The 22,333-nt window shown below is 37.3% G+C and overlaps 2 protein-coding genes across 4 annotated transcripts in view; both read left to right on the top strand.

Moving 5' to 3' along the window:
• The window catches only part of G2E3 (G2/M-phase specific E3 ubiquitin protein ligase), a 58,372-nt gene extending 55,520 nt beyond the window's left edge, over nucleotides 1-2,852 (top strand). The window contains exons 16-17 of one of the 2 annotated variants that reach the window (XM_045017219.1): nucleotides 911-1,110; nucleotides 1,414-2,852. In XM_045017219.1, the coding sequence (XP_044873154.1) occupies nucleotides 911-1,110; nucleotides 1,414-1,646 (433 nt within the window). In that variant the 3' untranslated portion in view covers nucleotides 1,647-2,852. The remainder of the gene's footprint in view (nucleotides 1-910; nucleotides 1,111-1,413) is intronic. The other variant, XM_045017221.1, reaches the window with a different exon arrangement.
• A 5,828-nt stretch (nucleotides 2,853-8,680) lies between these two features.
• SCFD1 (sec1 family domain containing 1) overlaps nucleotides 8,681-22,333 on the top strand; it is a 129,265-nt gene continuing 115,612 nt past the window's right edge. The window contains exons 1-7 of one of the 2 annotated variants that reach the window (XM_045015045.1): nucleotides 8,681-8,760; nucleotides 12,493-12,563; nucleotides 13,905-13,993; nucleotides 14,734-14,824; nucleotides 16,040-16,162; nucleotides 17,888-17,975; nucleotides 20,428-20,517. In XM_045015045.1, coding sequence (XP_044870980.1) covers nucleotides 8,730-8,760; nucleotides 12,493-12,563; nucleotides 13,905-13,993; nucleotides 14,734-14,824; nucleotides 16,040-16,162; nucleotides 17,888-17,975; nucleotides 20,428-20,517 — 583 coding nt within the window. In that variant the 5' untranslated portion in view covers nucleotides 8,681-8,729. Of the gene's footprint in view, nucleotides 8,761-9,124; nucleotides 9,329-12,492; nucleotides 12,564-13,904; nucleotides 13,994-14,733; nucleotides 14,825-16,039; nucleotides 16,163-17,887; nucleotides 17,976-20,427; nucleotides 20,518-22,333 lie in introns of those variants that run through there. The other variant, XM_045015047.1, reaches the window with a different exon arrangement.

Below are 22,333 nucleotides of genomic sequence, written 5' to 3'. Positions count from 1 at the left end.
TTGCTTACGACTAGTTGTGGAATAAGGTACTACTCAATGTGGGAGAGGCTATAGTAATTGTGCATGTAATTTTTGTACACAGTTGCATGTACATTTTTGGGCATGGAATCATGCACACTGAATTCTAAAAATCAGGTCTTGTACTGCATTATACATTTTTCTGAAGTTGTTTTGAATAGCCAAATACAGTTAAAATTATGTTGGATTCCTTTCCACCCGTCTCCCCTCCCTTTAAGTTTACTTTAGATTTTAATGTAACTTTCACATTTAGTTAAAACTAAAGTTTGAAACATATAACCTGTGAGCATATAGTAGAGAATTCAGATCTGTAAACCTGCCAGTCATTATAAACTTCTAATTCCAGTTAGTATCTACAAAGAAGCCAAGAGAAACCGCTATGGAGGAAATCAAGGAAGTTCAATATTTACGAATTTTATACTTTAGTCCTAAAAAGAAACATCTCCCAAATTATAAATTTTCTAAAACCATTTTTATAAGATTTAAGATTAACAGATGTCTCCTCAATTTTTGAAAAAAATAAAATAAAATATTTTTTTAAAAACAAACATTCCCAGGCAGTCAAGGAACCTGATAATGGCAGATTTCATTGTGTTTTTTATAGTGCAAGCCAAGAGAGATGCAAAAAAAACCATCTACTTGTAACTGGATTCTCAAAACTGTTACATTTTTAACAATCTAAAATGGTGTTGGTAACATAGGTAAAAAAAATAAAAATTTAAATGAACACTGTAAATGAAAATTAGGGAAATACTTCTCATAGGCAGGAATCTCATAATTATAGAAAACTTATATGTACCAGCCTTCGTAAAACAAAAGGTATTGTGAAACATTTTATGGCAAAATTAGTTCTTTGGTGACTTTCTAATGCCACCTCTTTTTATGATTCCAGCTTTAGGCAAGGTTTGAAAACTCTTGGTGTACTGGAAAAATTACAGATGCATCCTGATGCGTTCTCTAGCATATTGTGTCACAAACCCGAGAGACTTTCAGCAAGAATTCTTGGTGATCTCTTTACAATCCACTGTTTATCAGGTGTAAACAAAGTCAAAGGTGTTGATTTCTGGATGGGTTATTTACAAGATGTGGAAGGTAAGTGAACTCTCTTTTTCCTCATTACTTAGTTCAGTTAGCCAAAGGAGTGGGTTTTTTGGTTCAATCCCTCCTCTGCATCACCACCTTAGATTTCCCTCAATTAACACAAAGTTTTTTCTTTACATCTTAGTGAAAACTTTTTCTAATTTAGTTTTGTTTCTAATTGCAAGTATACTCCGGGTTATTGATATGCAAAAGGCTGATTCCTTGTTAATCAGTGTTCTTCCCCAAAATGCCTATGTTGGAATAACTTATGAGTAACTGAGAATGACTGTATAACATTAAACTTTTTTCTTTTAGGTGATGAGTCTGCAGCAACACTGGAAGACATTCTGGTCTTTGCAACTGGTACCAGTTCTATCCCACCCATTGGTTTTGAGCCTGACCCCTCAGTTAAATTTCTGCCTATAAAATACCCTGTTGGAAACAGACAACTTAACTGCTTAGAACTTCCAATAACAAAGACGTATGAGCAGTTTAAAAACAAAATGGACTTTGCCATCAGCAGCGCACTAAGACTAGAAGTAGAATAAATTTTTTTTGTTACTAAAGTCGATGTCATGAATTCAATTTTTCTGTTTGTGGGATCTTCCTTCTTGTGAGCTGCTATTACATTTCTGAGCATTGATACCCTCTTTTTCCATCTCAGTTTTCCCCCACTGGTTTACAAAAATTGATTTTGTTGTTTGTCCAATTTATTGCTCTAGTTTGGAACTTACCAGATAGTCTAAGCCCAAATAAGATTTTTGTAATTGGTCATTTTAAGTTACAAAACTGTTTTTAAAAGTTGTATTGGTTTAATGCATATGCTCAGAAATCAAACTTGTTTGCAGTTTTTTCAAGTGGAAAAAAATAATTGGACACGTCACTAGAGCAGTAGGCTAAAACGACATTTAAATTTGGAAAGTCAGTAGTTAGTGTACTTGTGTGCTGAACTTTTGAAGATTATACTACAAGATATAGAAATTAAAATTGATATAAAGACATTTTCAGACTAAAATTGGGGATGTAATATTTTTAATATCTATTGAATCATGTTCTTGTTGAAGTCAGAGTTTTGCCCTTGACTTCAAGGGGAACTGATAGCATAACACTTAAAAACTGCCAATTTTGCTATAGATATATATGCAAGGTTATAAGTATTTTCAGCATGCTGTTCCCTATCAGTAAGTATAGGTAATGCTCTACACACTGAAGTAACGTGATTTATCAAAGTCAAAGCAGGCACATTTTTAAGGGTGATCAACTCTAGATTTTTATAATGTCTTTGAAATAGCGGTGATGGGACACTGCATCAATTCTACGGGTGTTTTTTCAGTTTGACATTCAGTAAATATTTTTTTCCTTTTTAAATATTAATGATGTATTAAATCTACAGAAGAGAGAAAATGTGGAGTTTAAAGCTGTTACTTTGTGTCCTTGGAAAAATCAACCACAGTTCAGGGAAGACCAAGGAAAATAATGAAGTTTGAGAACTAAATTTGCTTTTACTCTAAATTTCTTGATTCTTTGGGGTTTAAATTAAATCTTCGTCATTTGCACATGGATTTTTATATATCAGTGTTACGCTATAAATTGTTATACAGAGTCAAAGGAATAAATAAAATTCAGAAGTAAGATCTGAAAGTGTGACTCTAATAAGTGTTTTAAAAACTAAACATGAAATTATTAGCCTTACAGCTATTTCTGCGGTTTATTCCCACTATGCTAGTTAGAACAAGATGTTCACATTTTACTGGATTCAGAGTAATTTTGATAATAGCTTGCACCATAATTTCTTATTATCATTTATCCCAAAATTCCATTGCAATCAAGGTCCAGCACTTCCTTTTTATGCCCTTATGCAAAATGCCATTTCTTTCTCAATTGTTACTGCCTTTTGAACAGCATCAGCTACAGTAGGTACATGTAACGAACTTAATATTTGCAATTCTACAGTAATTATGGTACCATTTGCTTCTCAAAGATACCACAGTGGCCATGGATATCTGGATCAATTAATGTTTAGTTTTTAGTGAGATGAACTGTAGCTCATTCATAATTAAGGTAGTACAGGAAACATTTTGATATTAATTTTAAAGATTTTTTTTAATTAAGAGGGGGATGGAGATGAGTTACTTGATGATGTATCTATACAGAAATCTTGTGTTGGAGAGAAATAAGATTGTATACTTTGTTAGTTGATTTTTTTACACTTTTGATATTTCTCTTAAAAGCTGTTTTGTTAGATTGATCTTATCTTATTCGGTTGCTCTTTATTACTTAATCAGATTAATAGGAAAAAATCACAGCTATCTATTCTATGTCTCAAAAAAAGGCCATCTTATTTATAATTCCACGTGGACTCTTAACTATTCAGATTCCTTCAAAGATTAAAAAATAAAATATTATTAGCCACTTAGAAGCAAGTTTACTAATAGATTACAGGCAAGATTCACCACTTTTGTGTTTAAAAACAAACAAAATAAAACCCAATCCCCCTACATTCCCCCCCCTCCAAAAAAAAAATCCTGCACAAATACCCATATAGTCCAAAGGAACTCTTTGTGGGAAAGAAAATCCTGTTAGTGATGCAATAGATGGATAGATTTTAAAGAAATCTCAGCTAAAGCAGTTTTTTCAAACTGTCTATCTGAATGGTTTGTTTGTTTTTTTTTTAATGGGAGCTGATTAGTTGCATGCTTTCTCTATTTTCAGCTACTAAACTGCATTCAGATGTATAAAAATGTATAATACTTTGTAACTCTCTTTAGTTCCTGTACAGTATTGTAGCTGCCACTGGAATGTTCTGCAAGTATGAATGGAATTTGAGGTGGTCCATGAGACACTCTGTTAAAATTTGACACATTATGAAAAACTTTGAGAATTCTCAGATTCAGGCTCAGATTGGCTTATTTAAACATTTAAGATAGCTGAACAATATTTTAATGACTAGTACAATTTATCTGTTAAGCCATAAAAAAACTTTTCTCCAGATTCTTGCAACTACTACATTTCTCCCTGAATTATCTTTTTCTGTTGTTCAAACTACAAACTATATTGGTCAGGAAATGTCTGGAGAGTGTGTAGTTTTTAATTTTACATCTTAGAATCTCTGAAAATGTCTGGTTTTTTTTAATTTGTATTTTTCCACGCCATTATTTCTTTAACTACTTTGAAAGTAGTCTCCCTTTCTTCAACATTTAAAAAGCAGACTGAAGTAGGTCAGGGTCTTACTCTGGTTGTGGGCCAAAAGTCTGGTAGGCTCTATTTTTGAAACAAAACTGATTGTATCTCCGAGTTCCACTGACTAGTTATTAGAAAATGTTATTCCATTTGTTCTGCTATTATAAATATAACGTTCTTGATTTTAATTCTCGTCTTTTCTCAAGAAACTATTCCATGTGTTCTTTCTGTCCATTATTCTGAGGATCTCAGCTCTGGAGATACTTTTTATACTATTGCTTGACTTCAGAAATGTCTACTACCGTTATAATGAAGGCCTATGTGCTCTGGCAAGGCGTACCTAACTTTCATAGCAAAGGTTTCTGGTTTTTGTGGTGCTCCACCTCTCAGAATTCTGCAGCAGACTCATATACTTACATTGAACTAAATAAGAAAATTAATGCAGCAGCTAGTGCAACATTCCTTGTTAATAGTTGCTTAATTTGAGGTTCCACTTATTTTGTGGTGTGCTGCATGTTTTTTTGACTAGAAGCATGTAACTTGTGGATGTAATGCCTGGGAGAGCTGGTGGTTTTGGCAAAAGAACAATTGTTGGGCTTTAGGCACTTCAGAAGGCACAGGAAGTGTAAAATCAATGTTGACATTTAAATGTTAGATTTTGGAGTTGACCTCAAATTGAGATGAATGGAAACAGTACACATCTGATTTTTTTGGGTGCTATTGTTTCAAGTTTTCTGCTGATTTAAGACAACAGTTACTTTGGTTATTTCTGGGTAACATTTAGAAGACTATCTTGACAACTAAAAAAACAAGACATTTTCATTGTGGTTTAAATTTAGATTCTGCTGCACGATTGTGTGGCAAAAGGTGGAATCTTTAGAGAATTCTACAACTTTAGAATAATCAGGGCCCTGAATATAGCTTTGAAAGATCTGAACTTCTTTAGTTTTGAAAGTCTCATAGTGGCTTGTGTTCTCATTCCTGGACTATGACTTTGCAAAGTTGGTAAACAATATCCCCATTCTTGTAGTGTGTGTTTTGCTTCAGTTAGGCATTCTAAACTAAATTAATCCTCGCTGCAACTCCATGTATCTTCCTGAGAACTAAAACAGAGATTTAATTTGGCCCTTTCTGCTTATTTCTCAGCATCTGTCATGGACATAACATTCTTACATTGTTTGTCATTTTCAATGTCATTCCTCCTCATATTCTCAAAATATAAGTAGCTTTACTATATTTAGAAATAAGTTATCTTGCTGAAGCTCAAAACTCTCTTTCATTAGAAAGTTGAGGTGTTGAAATAGTGAGCAACTTATGTTACTATGTCAATCAACTGCTAGAATTAAAATTTTAATTTATATAACACATCATTAAAATTGAATATGCTCAGGTAATTTTTCCATTTTACAAAAAATAAATATACAATGGAAGCAAAACTAGGAGTTAGGAAAGCTGCTTATTGTAATCTCCAGTATTAACAAGAGTGTTATCTGTTAAACATACAATATAATGGCTTCTTACTACACAATTTGTATAATAAGCTTACCTTTGATAAGATTTGTGATTAAGGTCAGAAGAGGGACCATCATGGTCATCTAGTCTCACCTTCATTCACAGGCCATAGAACCTCACCCAGTAACTTCTGTGTCAAGCTCATAACTTCTGTTTGAGGTCTGCCAAATTTTATAAACAATTTATTATTTGTTTTTCTTGGGAACTTTATTACAAATAATCTTAGATTAATACACCTCTACCTCAATATAACGCTGTCCTCGGGAGCCAAAAAATCTTACCGCATTATAGGTGAAACCGCGTTAAATCAAACTTGCTTTGATCCACCAGAGTGCGCAGCCCCGCCTCCCCCCCGGAGCACTGCTTTTCCGCGTTATATCCAAATTTGTGTTATATCGGTTCGCGTTGTATCGAAGTAGAGGTGTATTGGATGTTTAAAATATTGTAGTCTTGAAGTTTGTGGATCTACATTTTTAAAACTAGGAATAGTCAAAGTCAAATAAGATGGCTGAGAGGGAGTCTTGCCAAAAAAATCTGTCTGGTGTCTTTTTTTTTATTTTATTAAGTGTTAGCTAAATATATTCAGAGCGAGAAGTAACCAACCTTATGTTCTACTTCAGGCTCTACAGCATTAAATGTAATGCAAATCTTTAACAAACTAGGTTTACAGTTCTTCATTAAATAGCTTCCTTGCACTAGGGTATACATACACAGTTTAGTATTTAAAGAGGAGTGTTTAAAATATGCACAGCAGAAAATGGAAAATTGTCATTAATCCAACGCCTCCAATTCTGTGGTTTATACTTTTTTTAAAGTGCCAATTGATATAAACTAGTATTTTTCCTCAAATAGGGAAGCGATAAATTAAATAAACTCCTGAAGCTGCAAAATATATTGTATTTTAGAGTAGCTTTGTTTCACTCTATCAGCTATATAGTAAAGGATTTAAAGTTGTGGTATTATGTTATTGGTTTAACATAAGGGAGTTGCCAATTCCATAAAAGCAAAATGGGAATCAAAGACTAGTTTATGAAAAGTAGCATGTTATATATTTTGGTTTGCTAAAAGAAAATAGAATATCTGAATTGTGGAAATATTAATGTTCTCTGGTAAAAAGTGCAGCATTTAGCGTTTTATGTAACACAAAGTGAATGTTTAGAAAAACTAACATCCGTTATGTATAATAATATGCATTATGGAACTTGCAATTTTGTAAATTTTTGGCTTTGGTTTTTGCCATAGCTGTGGGGTACAATGCCTGAAATCTGTTGCAGCTTCAAGTAACATACTTAACAGCTATATGTCAGTATTGCTCCATGAAGTAAATACATTAATTTTGGGAGACAACTGTTATGTGTATAAAATGTTTGAAGTGCAATAAAGTAACTAATGATTCAGTTAGTAAGCAGTTGTATTAAATGTGTATTTTCTTCAAAAGCAGTTGAACTTCATTTTTTCATTTTGAAAATGTCTTGGTTGTGGGATTTATGTAGCATCCATCACATAATATATCACATAATGATAGGCACAGGGTGGAATTTCTGAAAGTGCCTAAGGCCTAGATGTTCAAAGGTATTTAGGCACCTAACTCCCATTGAGCACAAGTCCCATTAACTTGCAGTCCTTAAGTCCCGTAGGCTTTTTAATATCCAGCCACATTCCCTGGCCTGACTATCCCTGTGCCATTCAGAATCGCTTTCTCCCCATTGCATCCTGCATGCCATAGATTTTAAATATTCAGTGAACATAAGAACGGCCATACTGGGTCAGACCAAAGGTCCATCTAGCATGTTATACTGTCTTCTGACAGTGGTCAATGCCAGGTGCCCCAGAAGGAATGAATAGAAGTGGTAATCATCAAGTGACACCATCTCTGCCCATCCTGGCTAATAGCTATTGAATACATTTAATTTCATGAATACAGTCTAATTAAAAATTAACTACTATTTGATTAGTAGATCAAAAGCAAAGGTGACAAACCATTCAAGAAATGCACTACCTTGGAGGTATCCTTGATCATCTGACTTAATTTGCATAAAAATAGGTTTGACAGAACCATGTATTTGAGTGTTTGAAGCTTTCTTTGTTGGGTGTCAATTGTGTCCACTGCTAATAGCGTTTTTATAACTGCTCATAAAGTATGTCAGTCTAATTAGACATAGACTTAAGCAACTGTCCAATGGGCTGACAAGCCATTGCTTAACCAAGGTGATGTTCTAATAAATATGAAGCAGAATTGTACTTTGTGCAGTTGGAGATACTGGGATGACTTGCAAAAGAGGGTAGCTAAAGGAGTTTTGCAGACTGCTTTCCTAATACAGCTATGCTAACAACTAATTTCATAGTAGCTATGGGTGAAATATAAAATGTTAAAAGAGCATTCTGGTTGCAGAATCAAAGATAGGAAGTGGTGGTATTTAAGATGTGGTCACATAACCGCTTTCCTTTCATCCAGGGTGTGTTTTATCCTTTTCGTACACGAGCATAGGCTATTTTTCCCTATACACGCTATTAACACTAATTTTAGTGCCCCTCCCCAACCAGGATGGAGTATTGGATCCTGGAATTGGTAATTTCATTCTGTTCATGGCTTTCACACTGGTTCCTACACAATCCGTCTTTATTCAACAGGCGCGCAGGCTCTCCTCTCTATGCTAAGGGCAGGTGCGATTTCTCTTCATTAGAAAAGCGGGCTCCAGGGTAAGGCTTATAGCGGGGCAGCTCTCCGCTTAAGGAGGTGAAATAAACAACTCCCCTGTGATGAAATGAACAGAGCCGCGCACGCCAGCTGTGGGGGTTCGGCTCCCCGCCTCTCTGACCAGGGTTCGGGGGCGTGGCCAGGCGGCGAGGGCGGGGCCAGGCGGCGGGCACTGAGTGCGGCGACGCGCCACGTCGCCCGGCTGGTGCGTACGCGGAGGTGGGCGGGGCTGGCCGTGAAGATGGCGGCGGGTATCCGGGAGAAGCAGACAGGTGAGGCGCTCTCCCTTCTAGCCCCTGCCGGGGGCTCGGCCCGTGGCTGTAGCCTTTCCCGTCCGGCGGCGCGAGCAGGGGATTTGCGGCCCCCGGCCGGGCGGCAGCTGTGGCTGTAAGGGGGGGCGTGCAGCGGCCGGCAGTTGTGGCCGTGGCTGGGGGAGCGGGGGATTCACACACCCCTCCCGCGGGCAAAGGGGTGGCAGCGCGGGGCCCGCCCCCCAGGTCCGGGCATTCATTGTTTGTAGGTGGGGCTGTGAAGCCTGGCGCTCCCCCCCCCTTCGTGTAACGCTGGCTTGGGAGGGGGGACCTCGCCCAGGGACCCCAGCCACCGCCCCTCTGCTGTCCGCCGCCTCCTCTGTTCCTGTTACCCCAACGCACCACGGAGCTCGGCCCGCCCCTGATCCGCTGTCCCAAGAGTGGCCCCGACTCTGCCGCGGATTGGAGCTCACCTAGGTGGTACCTGTTAGGTCCCAGCGAGTCCGGTGGCTGGAAGTGGTTAAGAATGGGCTTTCCTGGACCGTTAATGCGACAGAGGAAGACTATACTGCAGAGACTTTTCTGAAATGTAAATAAAATCGCAATTGTGGCGAGCCAAGGGCACCAAAATCGCCAGGCTTTGGCGTTGCTGTTGCAAACTAAGTAGACTAGTGAATGGATGAGATGGCATAAATTATGGGAAAGAAGGTGGTTGGTAGGTTACGTTTGCTGTCTTCTGGAATCAGTTTCTCTTTGTGACTATATGTGACCGGAGCAGACATAAAATATGGTTTGACATCAAAAGAACACATCTTTCTTACATGAATTTGCTGTTAGGATTAAACAAAAGACATAGGAGGCATATGAGTCCTGGAGAGTCAGGAGGTAGAAAACATGAGTCTTAAAACTAGGATGAACATTAGAGGGAACTACTATTGATAATAAGGCTAATTAATCAACCTTTTCTTAGACATTAATGTCTCTGTGATGTGCTTCTTCTACACTTGTTGATGAATTAAAAACTGGAAAAAAGGAAAATGCACAAGACTTTTTAGTCAATTTTCATTCTGTAACTTCTCAAAACTGAGCAGCAGCAATAACACTGAAGTTTCAATTATCTGTTGTCATTTAACCATATATATAAAAATGAGGGAAAATCGAATGAGTAATCCATCTTTGTAGAGCCTTGAGCCATCTGTTGGAATGTACTGTTAGAACGGGAAGCATGTTTCATTATAATCCTGTTTATTTCTTTTCCTTGCTAGTGATTTCACCAAAACCTTGGTTCATCTTCTGGTCATCTCTCATCTTGACAATTGCAATAATTGCTTTTCAGGTATCCTTGGTGCCCTGCGAGTTTATTCAACACATTGTTTCTAAAATCATCTTCCTCATTTTCTATGCTAACCATCTCAAACTACTTACTGTAGCCTATACAGGAATTCAAGATCTCCTTCAGGACTTATTCCCTTTCTGTGCCTTAATCTCTTCTCCTGTTTTATCCCTTCAACCAGTACCTACTCTAGTGCAGTTTGATATTCTTTTATTTCCTTAAACTACAAGCAATTCCATCCTTCAATGTTGCTTTATTTAGTTGTCATCTTTGATCCTTTCTGCTGTACAACCTCCTCCTCCTCCTGCATTTCTCCTCATTACTCATTTCAGTCGGTGTCACTAAATTCCACGTTTTCTTCTGCTCTGGACACAATCCATGAATCCTCATTAATTTAATTTAATTTAATTTAATTGTAAAAATCCAGAGCAACTAAAAAGGTACAGCAGAGTACAGAGTACACTTTATGAACTTTGACTGATGTAATCTTCATCTCCCAGTATCCTCGCCTACTGTTTCTCAATGTGGTTAGTCTTAATTTAGATTTTAGACTCCTCAAAGAAGTTACCTGTAACTTATTTATAGGGCCCTACTAAATTCAGGTCCATTCTGGTCAATATCACAGCTATAGGATTTGAAAATTAGTCAATTTCATGTTTTCAGATGTTTACATCTGAAACTTCTTGGTGTTGTGTGCAGGTTCTGACCCGGAAGGGGGGAAGGGACATTGCAGAGCTGTTGTAGGGAGAGTCACAGGGTTGCCACTCACTTCTGCGCTGCTTTCAGAGCTGGGATCTGAAGGCAGCACTCCCGGAACTTTCTTCAGCCACAGGAGGTTCCTGGAGGTGGGTCTTATCGCCCCTGTGCTGCTGGGAGCACCTTAGCTGGGGGCTCCTAGCTGATGGCCCTGGCCAGGCTGGGGAGGGACAGGACTTATTCTTCCCCTGCATGGCCACTCACGGGGGGGAGATCAGACCCACCTCTGAGTACCGCCCCCGGCTTCAGGGCGCTCCTAGCAGTACAGGGGAGACCAGACCCACATCCGGCAACCTCCTGTGGCTGCAGGAAGCTGAAGTAGTAATATTTTATTTAATTTTTATTTTTCTGTCCACATTTTTGTGGGGCTCCACCAGAAATGGTGGTAAGAGTGCCTCTGCCCACATAATCTTCAGCATTCTTTTGGTATTGTCAGATTTATTTTAGTATATCCTTGTTGGTATATTAAAATTTGATTTGTTGCTTGAGTCAGAAATTAAGCATTTTTCAATACATAAATGTATTTTAATTCTAAACTTCAGTAATTTATGAATATCTTCTTTCCTTTGGCTATCCAATCTTCCATCTTCTAAAATCCACTCACAGTATTTAACTTGCTCACCACCTGTAGAGTGAATTCCAGACAGCATGCTGTGTGAAATATTTCCTTTTTCTTAGTTCTAAATTTACCTGCTATTACTACTTTTTCTTTAAAAGCGCACATATTCCAGTGTGCTCCCACTTTTCAATATGGCAGTGCCCACCATCTGTGAATTACTGTAGTCTGCCTTGATTATCTTAAGAAACTTTTTGGCCCTTATGTTTGGGGTTCTTCCTGCTATATGAAATACTAGAAAGGTAACTTTCCTTGTTAAAAGATGGAAACTTGCTAAGAGATGGGGGAAGCCATAGATCTAATGGACAGCTGTTCTAATTAACAACATTCTCATGAGGCTACAATTTGTCCGACTGATAGGAAGAAGAGATTCTGTCTTCAGGTTTAAAAACTTTTTTCATTCTGTCAGCAATAGTTAGTTGAACTGCATAAGTCAAGAACAATAGATCTCAACATGAATTTATCTCAAAGATTATATGGCTAGTGATGGGATACTTGATGGGGAAGTCTCTGAGTTACTACAGAGAATTCTTTTCCAGGTGTCTGGCTGGTCGGTCTTGCCCACATGCTCAGGTTCTAACTGATTGCTATATTTGGGGTCGGGAAGGAAATTTCCCCCAGGTCAAATTGGCAGAAACCCTGGGTTTTGGAGGCGGGGGGGGTTGCCTTCTTCTGCAGCATGGGGGACGGGTCACTTCCAGGTTTAAATTAGTGTAAATGATGGGTTCTTTGTAAGTGGGAGTCTTTAAATCATGATTTGAGGACTTCAGTAACTCAGCCAGGAGTGGGTGGGTGAGGTTCTATGGCCTGTAATGTGCAGGAGGTCATACTAGATGATCATGATGGTCCCTTCTGACCTTAAAGTCTATGGAAAAAAGGAATAAAAATTGTGTCGTCTTGCTTTGGACCTTTGGCAAAAACCAGTACTGAACTAAATTACAAAAGAATCTTTTGTTCTTGGAAACATATTTGGTCTCAAAGGTTATCAAGGAAAAAAGTAAAACTAACAATAGTAGTAATTGGATGTTTTTATTGCACTATTTTTCAGTGGCCTTGAAGCGTATGTTGAATTTTAATCTTCCCCCTATTAAAAACAGCACAGGAGAACCTGTATGGAAGGTAAGAGAAACTACTTGACTTATTCTAAAAGACATCCTTATAGCACGTCCAAAATTTAGATTATCAGATTTTAACTAATTGGAGGTAAAAATCTGGCAACTGTTAGGTAAACATCAGACCAAGTGTTTATGGTATATTATAGTAGTAACCTGCCATTTCTGACAATTTGTCAGGCTTTGAGAAAATTAACGTTTTATAGGCACTTTATCTTTCAACTGGGCTTACGCTTTTTTAATTATTAAAATACTATAGTTTGTTTTCAAATGTAAAGAAATTAAACTATTGGTGCAAAAGAGTAGAATTGGGGGTGAGGTAGTAACAAATCATAGGAAGTGTATACGTTTCCTTTAAAAAAGTTTTAATTTTAATTTAGACACTTGGTTGCACATAGTTTGATTACTTTCACCAATTATCTTCTGAAAATTTGTCATGAAAAAGTCACCTTTTTCAGGCCAAGTTTCCAGTGATATACATACAACCTAATTATGATGTGATATATTTGGCCATTGTGCATAGGAAAAACTGAACAACCGTAGCAGACTGTGTAATTCTCTTTAAACAATGCCTAGCCTTTTCTCCTTTGTGTTGTCAGTAGTGTTTGTGCTGTTCTTGTATTTAAATTATTTTACTCTTTAAGGGTTTTTATCCTATGTATTATTCATATCGAGAATTGCACATTCTGGTGGATGGAAAAGATACATGTTTAAAAGTACAGCATCTTTAGGAAGCAATGCCTAACTGAAGTTCTAGGAAAACCTATTATATATTTTAAGTGAGACCCTGAGAAGAAACTAAGTGAAAGAAACTTAGGACCTATTTGGGGTCCAGTGACAAAGACTCACTTGTAACATGAGGGCAAGCACTGGCAAAAATTCATAATTAAATAGGTAGAAATGGGAAAGAGGAATTCAAAGGAAGAAACTGAATTTTTAAAGTAGTAAATCTAGGGCAAGCGGAGCCCAAGATTCCTTCATTGCTATTTTTTCAATATGGCATTCTGGAATAATTTTAATTCCCCCCCAAATGGTACTTTCCTTCTCTTCTTCCACTCAGGCCTGTACCATCAGTTCTCTTTTTTTTCAGGTCAGAGGAGTTGACCTTTTTGTGATACTTTTGCACTTCACAATAATTACTTTTCTGGGGGTAGAGCTTCCTGTTTGACTGACATGAAGCACTGATTCTGGCAAGATTTCTCCATCTTTCTTTTTTGCTGCTCATTTGTTCTTATTCTTCTTTATTGTCTCTTGGTAAACAGTAATGATAGGAATGGAAGAACTTACAACATTTAATAAAATTTTCATATTAAGAAATATTTTAACATTTTCATCCTATGTTTTATAGGTTCTCATTTATGACAGGTTTGGCCAAGATATCATCTCTCCTTTGCTGTCAGTGAAAGAGCTGAGAGACATGGGCATCACCTTACATCTGTGAGTACTTTGTGCATACATTTGTTAGTTATATCTGTTTACTTATACTTCAAACCATGTATCAACAACTCCAGTTGTTTATATTCTGAAAAATCACATACAAAGTCTTTTGAATCAGTACACAAAATACAAAGGCGCTTTTAAAAATGTAATTGAAGATTCTGTTCTTACCCCTGCCCAAAATCCAGTAGGAGTATTGTGGCTAAAGGATGGGTAAAGTTATCAAACTAGTCAGAAGAATTTCCTACGCAGTGGAAGATGGAGGGACTCCCTCTCAAATAAATAAATTAAAATAACCCAGTATTCTTCTTCAAGTATTTATCCACCTCGATCCCACTGTGGGTTTGCATGTTCATGAGAGAGGATTTTTTTGTCAAGGGCATGTTGAGGATGTATGTATATCCTATGTAAAGTGGGCCCAATCACCTCTCAGTTCCTCCTTATCCTTCAGAGAGACAGAACTTAGCAATATCCGCTTGCTACCCTGGAGCTCTCAACTGTTAATTTAGGGTTAGTGTTTGTCTAGCAAGTAATTTTTTTTATTTTTGAAATAATTGACCATTGTGTGTGCATGGTGACATTGATGAAATCAAGCTTCATAAGACATAGCGGAATTCTAGAAAATTGGATGTGCAGGAGGTCATACTAAACATTTTATTTTCTGATGTTCATAGTGTTGAGTGAATAGGAAGAGAAGCAACAGTAACTGGAAAGTCAATTTAGTTTTGATTTTCCCTTAGGCTTTTGCATTCTGATCGAGATCCTATTCCAGATGTTCCAGCAGTATACTTTGTAATGCCAACAGAAGAAAATATTGACAGAATGTGCCAGGTAACTACTTTGCACACTTAATGTTTGAAATAGTAGTCCATATCTAATTCATGTGAGTTTATGAATGCACCTTTTCCCAAATTTTAACATACTGCATGTATTAATCTATATTTGCCACAAAAAGGAATTCTCTTATAAAAATATTTCTGTATCCAAACTGTAATTTGTGAAGCTGATGTTTCCCAGAACTTTAAGAAAGAGCAAAAGTCGGGAGGGGGAATGTAGTTGTGGGAAGAGGGTGATTTGAACATAGGCATCCCTGATGGTTATGCTCTGTGGTGCAGTCTGTATTTGGGTAGAATAGTAGAGACGTGCATTGTTGAATAGCTTAAGTTTCATTTCCTTGCTTTTGATGTTTTGTGTTAGGTATGTTATGTGTCCAGTGTTGGAATTATTATGTATGAATATTAATTCAGGACACCACCAGACATTATTACCACATAAATTCCTTTAAGTCCAAAGGCCAGATGATATTTGTGTCATTGCTTTACATGTGCCTAAAAAAACCCCTAAATAATAAGCAGTGTACTACATCCAATACAGTAACACACATCTGTAAGGATTTGATCAATTATACTCACAGATGGACCAGACCAGAGAATTGTCCTTTCATCCTGATTTGTCCCAGCACGATTGGAGTGGTTCTGATAAAGAACCTTCAGATTCATGGCTCTTTATACACTTCAGTTAACTTGCTAGCTTGAGCAAAAACCGGTTTGAAGCAGTTTATCACTGATGCTGTCCTTCCTCCAAAGCCTTCCTTTCTTACCTACTCCCCTTCCTTGCTTACCTGCAGAACAATGGGAATGTGCTTGCTTCTTTTATGACAGTTTTTCTTTGTCTTGTTACTGCAGCCTTTTGTTTTATTAATTACGTTTTGAACCATGCATTCTTCACACATTACATTCTTGTCTTATAACTTCTTATTCTCACCATCTTCCTTTATTTAATGATTAGGGCCTTTTCCTACATACCAGCAAATATATTATTTTCTTCTTTAGTTTCCTAACTATCCCTGAATCTTGCAACCTCAGTTAATATGCAATACAATGTTTTTATGTATCAACACTCCTCTAAGCACACCAGAATTATTTAATTTCAATAACTAGAACACTAGGTAATAAAAATTCTCGGATTTTTAAGAAGTATCTTCATTTTTAGCTAGATGCTCTTAAGTACCTATTGAGAGTAAAAGCTATTAATTTTTGCTTTCAGGATCTTCGAAATCAGCTTTATGAATCTTATTATTTAAATTTTATTTCTGCCATTTCAAGAAGTAAACTGGAAGATATTGCAAATGCTGCCTTAGGGGCTAGTGCAGTAACACAAGTAGCGAAGGTAAGAAATTTCTGAAGGCTATGATATTAAAGGACCTTCACTTTTTAAAAATGCATTTTTTAATGTTTCACAAAGCATTTAGGATTAAAATAGTAATGAAATATAAATGTTCCTTTCATTTGGGCTGACCTAATGCCATATATCCTTTTAGCTTCATTTTTCTGCTCCCAAAGTGACATACATAACTTGTGATTGCAATCTTTGTTGGAAATAGAGAATGTACAACTGGAATGGACAGACAATCCATGCACAAATTATATTTAAAATTATCTGCTAAATTATAAAAAAGGAGGAAACTTAGAGTAAAGATTGATGTGCAGCAGACATATCAAAGTTGTATATTTCTGAATAACTCTCTTCATATTTCAGATCACATTATTCCCTTTTTCTCCTTATTTTTATAGTTTACAATTGGGGAGAGAGGAGCAGTTACCAAATTTTTAATTCAACTCAAATAAGAACTACTAGTTAAACTTTAATAGCCACATCCTCAGTTTGTGTAAATTGGTATATCTACATTGGCTTCAGTGCTCAAACATCTGTTTCCTCCCTTTTATGCATTACCTAGATATTTGTATTTTCCATTATTATTTTTCTGAACATAGGAATAAACAAAGTGTTATACAGCAAGCTCATGATAAGTTTAGGGTTATTTATTTATGAAATTATTTCATCATTTTGTGAAGATGAACATCTTTCAGTGCAGCCAGATTGAGTGCTAAGCACCTCAACAAAAGGAAAAGCCAAATTTTATAGCTTTTATTAGTAGATTAGTGCCCTAGAAACATTTTAATATTTGTTTATTCTTAATAGTTCTGAACAGCACCCTCTAAGATATTTCAGCTGTAGTTGTATCTTATTCAGTTTCTTTATTTGAATGTCAGGCCTTATAAATTATGCTGTAGTTATTATAGATAGAAATCTGGTATTGTTACAGCTTTAATCTGAAACTGAACAAGTCATGAATGTACGTTTAAGACAAGACAGCTTCGCACTTTATTATTAGCATCTTGTAATGATTGTCATCATTAAGGCTAAGATTTTTTCATGGATGTTTTTAGTAAAAGTCAGGGACAGGTCACGGGCAATAATGAAAAATTCACAGAAGCCTGTGACCTGTCCCTGACTTTTACTAAAAATATCTGTAACAAAATGGGGAGCCTGGGCAGCTGCGCGTGGCTGGGAGCTTCAAGGGCCCCTACCACCTGTGGGGGCTCGGAGCTCCAGGGTCCCCCTCTGCTGGGGGCTTTGAGCTGCAGTGTCCCACAGCTGTGGGGGTTCCCCCTGCTGCCAGCAGCAGCCAGGAGCTCTGGGACCCCCCTCAGCCACCCAGGGTGGCTGGGAGTGGCGGGGGGGTCAGTGGCAAGGGATCCTGCAGCTCCCATCCGGCATTGGCTCAAATCATGGAGGTCTTTGGAAGTCATGGATTCCGTGGATTCCATGACTAAATTGCAGCCTTAGTCATAAGAACTGCCATTCTGGGTCAGACCAATGGTCCATCTAGCCCAGTATCTGGTCTCCGATAGTCGCCAGTATCTGAACTTCAGAGGAGTGTACAGAACAGAGCAGTTGGAGTGCTCCACCTCTGTCTTCCCCTCCTTGCTTGTCAAAGATTTAGAGTCATCCCAAGCATTGGGTTGCATCCCTGACCATCTTGGCTAATAGCCATTGGTGGAACTAAACTCCATGAAGCTATCTAATTCTTTTTTGTCCCTTCATTTGTAGGTCTTTGATCAGTATCTCAATTTCATTACTTTGGAAGATGATATGTTTGTATTGTGTAATCAAAATAAGGAGCTCATCTCTTATCGTGGTAGGTAAAATTTCATTTGTATAACATTTGTTACCATTGAATAGCTAAATTTAAGCTTACTCTGAAATCAAAACAATATCTAATAATCTTAAATGACTTCTGTCCTGTAACTGAGGATTTCTAATTTAGCAGATAAATAAATCTAAAATCTTTATCTGATATAAGGCCAAAAGAGATCTCTATGATCAGTTAATCTGACTTCACAAGAATTAACTAGAAGTGAGATTCAAAACTATTCAGATACATGTTAATAGGATGTTAAATCCAGCAAGCTCCTTCTGTGCTGAGCCCTGTCGTGTCCTCTTCTCCCCTCTCTTTCCACTCCTGCCGCTCTGTGGAAATTGGGTAAAGGACTGGGGGGAGGAGGGAGCAGCTCCAAGACAGAGGGCAGGAGAGGGAGGGACAGCTGAACTGCCTGGCAACTGATAGCCTGCTGGGCAGCTGCCGCGCAGGGAACTTTAGGGGAGCTGATAGAGGGGTTGTCCATCCCCCTTGTTCCAAGCCTCCAACAGACTCCTCTTCCAGCAAGCAGTGGACAAAGCAGGTGGCTGCCAAACAATGTTATAAGGGAGCATTGTACAACTTTAAATAAGCACATTCTCTAATTGATCAGCCACGAAACAATGTTAATTGGGACGACTTTAAGTGAGGAGTTACTATATAAGTTTTTTTAGCGGCAGAAGATTACTGTCTTAAATTTAGACATTTTTTAAGAATATTGAACATTTCTTAAAAAAAAAAAAAAATTGAAATTAGTACTCCAAATAGAAAAATCTACTACGGAGGTTTTCTGTATAGGTTTGTACATACTCTCACAGGGCTTATTTACACATGGAGTTATTGAGGAACAGGTATTCTTGAATAACTCCTTGTATAAACACTCTTATTCCAGAATCCAATGAGTTGGAACCAGCTTAAATTGGCTAACAAGTCAGTTTTTAGATTCACTCTTCATTAGTTCTGTGCATGTGTGCGTGCTGCATATTTATTCAAGTATTAGTCATGGAGAACATATCTTCTTGTACAGAAGCACCTAAAAATCTGAGGTGCAGATGTTTGATCCCTGCTTTTTTCCTTATACCAGCGATCTACTAAGGTGTCTGGAAGATCAGAGAGAGGATAGTTTTCTAATTATGACAGGAGTCCTTTGGGTTGTCTAAGCAATGACCAGTCATTACATACTTTTCCCTTATCAACTTGTTAGAATGGGTCCACCCAATCTTTTGCTTAATTTCTAAACAAATACATTTTTCAGATTCAGGTTCCCAAACTTGGTTCGTGGCTTGTTCAGGTTAAGCCCCTGGCGGGCTTCGAGACTCTTTTGTTACCTGAGCATCCGCAGGTCTGGCCGCTCGCAGCTCCCAGTGGCTGTGGTTTGCCATTTCCGGCCAATGGGAGCTGCAGGAAGCGGCATGGGCCAGGCCACTGCTTCCCGCAGCTCCCATTAGCCGGGAACGGTGAATCGCGGCCACTAGGAGCTGCAAGCAGCCGTACCTGCAGACGCTCAGGTAAACAAAGCGTCTCACGGCACACCAGGGGCTTTCCCTGAACAAACCACGAACCAAGTTTGGGAACCCCTGAAATAGAGTAAACTAACTTCACAATCTTTTCCTGCCCCACCAAAAAAGGAAAAAGAAAATGTACACATAACCAGCTTAGGTTTGTTGTGCCAAATGATGATTGTTACCACAGTGTCCTAAATAAACAGAAGTTGGTAGCCAGGCTTGTCTAATAGACTGTTTATATTAGAAGCAGAAATATTAGTTAAAGATAAAATGTATTACTGCTACAGTAGAGCAGCTATAGGGAAGGTTTGTGTGTGTGTATCTCCCTATCTATATTATAAAATACTTTGGAATTACCCCTGGATTAGAAAATTGGCATGCAGATTGTCATTGATAGCAAAATGTTTTTAAACCATTAGTGGAGTAATTATTATATATGTTAGAGACAATTGAGTTTGGAACTTTCTTAATATATAAAATAACATATTGTAATATTTGTACAGATACAGAATTTGTATTCTGTAGATAGCACAGTGTCTCCCACCTTGAGAAACTGGTTTCCAAGTGGACGTTAGTCCAAAATCACCACACACATTGTCTTGATTCTCTGTCTCCGCCCATAGCTGTGTAGTAATAGGGTCAGGTCAGGGTTGACATGTATTGTAAGAGAAGAGGAGGAAGATTGCACAACATTGGTTTTGATCTAATCAGTAAAATGAATTTCTTCGTTTTTCCATTATTCGTGTCTTTAAAAAATTAATTGGGAGCAGGAGCATTAAGTGGGGCTTTCATCACAGCTTTCTTACTTGGTCACTTCTTCAGTGTTGATGACTAAGAGTCTCTGTTCAGCTCCTGTAGGAGATTTCCTCACTGAGAGTGTTGTGTATTGTAGAGATTGCTTTAGACTGTAACTCCACTTTTTTTTTCTTTATTTTACAATGTTTTAGCCATTAACAGACCAGATATAACGGACACTGAAATGGAGGCCATTATGGACACTGTGGTTGACAGTCTCTTCTGCTTTTTTGTTACACTGGGTAAGTTTACAATTTCCAGTATATTTCTCAGTGCGCTGTTTCTTCTAAGAGATCTGCATTTTCAATTAGATATTGTAAGTCTCTAAACTTCCACATATGCAGCCTGAGAGAGGAAGTAGGGTCAATGCAAGACTCCTGGATTCTGTTTGATATGAAAGCTTTGGCCAGTCACTCAACCTGTGTGTTGCTCTGAAAACACTGTTGAACACGCAGTAATTCCCACCTCATATAAGAGCGGAGTCTTAGTGTCTGAAAAATTTTGTTTTGAGATTCTTGGATGAAAGGTGCTATAGGAAAGGAAATGCAAGGTGTTAGTTTAATATTTTTCACTGAAACTGGATTTTCTTTGAACTCAATCTCATAATTCACAACAACCTTTACCTTATTATTTTAGCCACTTCCTACACAGTGTTTGCAATTGTGAAGGTTATAGAAGAGGCTTTCCTAGTCTACTGTAGATTTTTTTAAACTATTTCTAAACCTCTGTTTGTCATAGTCATGACATCTGTGACACAAAGGTGGGCTTTTCAAAAGTGCTTATTGTTGGCATAAATCTGCTCCTGTTTAAGTCATCGGTAAAAATGCCCCTGCTTCAGTGCTTCGTGCTGGAAACTGCTTAATTAGGAACAGAACTGGGCGAATGCTGAACAATTTTGAAATTCCCACCCTTAATATTTTTCATAAAAGTTCCTGGTCAGTAGCGCACCATAACTAGCTTGGTCATGGAGTGTTTTTAATTTTATGAAAATATTAGTTAAATATTTTAAATAATTCATATTGTAAAATAAAGGATATGTTGTTCCATGACGTCTCCTTTTCATATGATAAAATTACTGTCATTTTTTGCCATGACAAACAACCAATCTTGATGACAACTAACAAAATAAAATCTCTCTTATTCTGAGATTTTGAGAGATTGGCAGGGTTTTTTCTGATTAACAGAAGTTTTGTTAAATAGCATACAAGATATCAATGTTTGTCATTAATGGCTGGATAACTGTCAAAGAAATTATTAAAAGGTGTACATGTCCATTTTAATAGCAACTCAGTGAGTAAAATTTAACATGCTTAAAATTATAAACATTGAAGTGCTAAATTGACAGCTTTCAAATTTACTTCCCTTTTCACTGCCTAAAATTGTAACTTCTTGGGGAGGAGAGTTTAGCATCCCCCAGGGCGCTCAGAAATTTGAAGGATTTTTTGAACCTGTTGAATGCCTTAGTTTCTGTGGCAAGAAGTAAAGTGTATCTACAAAGCCCCTTGAATCTTCAGCATTTCAACTTACATGCATTTAAAACTTCACTATATGATAGGTGAAGCCTGAAATTCCAATGGAAAAATTTTTTTAATAAATAAATATTCCCCTGCAGTGAGTATACCAATAGAAGTTTATTATATTTTTGGATGTTTTTCTACATTTTCAAATATGTTGATTTCAATTACAACATAGAATACGAAATGTATAGAGCTCACTTTCTATTATTATTTTTATTACAAATATTTACACTGTAAAATGATAAAGATACAGTATTTATCAATTCACCTCATACAAGTAATGTAGTGCAGTCTCTTTATTATGACTAAGTGCAACTTAAAAATGTAGATTTTGTTTTGTTATGTAACTTTTGTTTTTTGAGTGCAATGTAAAACTTCCTAGCCTACAAGTCCACTCAATCCTACTTGTTCAGCCAATCACTAAAACAGACAAGTTTGTTTACATTTACGGGAGATAATGCGGCTGGCTTCTTATTTACAATGTCACCTGAAAGTGAGAACAGCCATTCATATGGCACTTTTGTAGCCGCCATTGCAAGGT

This window comes from Mauremys mutica, chromosome 4, assembly GCF_020497125.1.
Source record: "Mauremys mutica isolate MM-2020 ecotype Southern chromosome 4, ASM2049712v1, whole genome shotgun sequence".
Lineage (NCBI taxonomy): Eukaryota > Metazoa > Chordata > Testudines > Geoemydidae > Mauremys > Mauremys mutica.
Note: the sequence above shows the minus strand (reverse complement) of the source record. Positions and strands in the feature narration are given on the sequence as shown.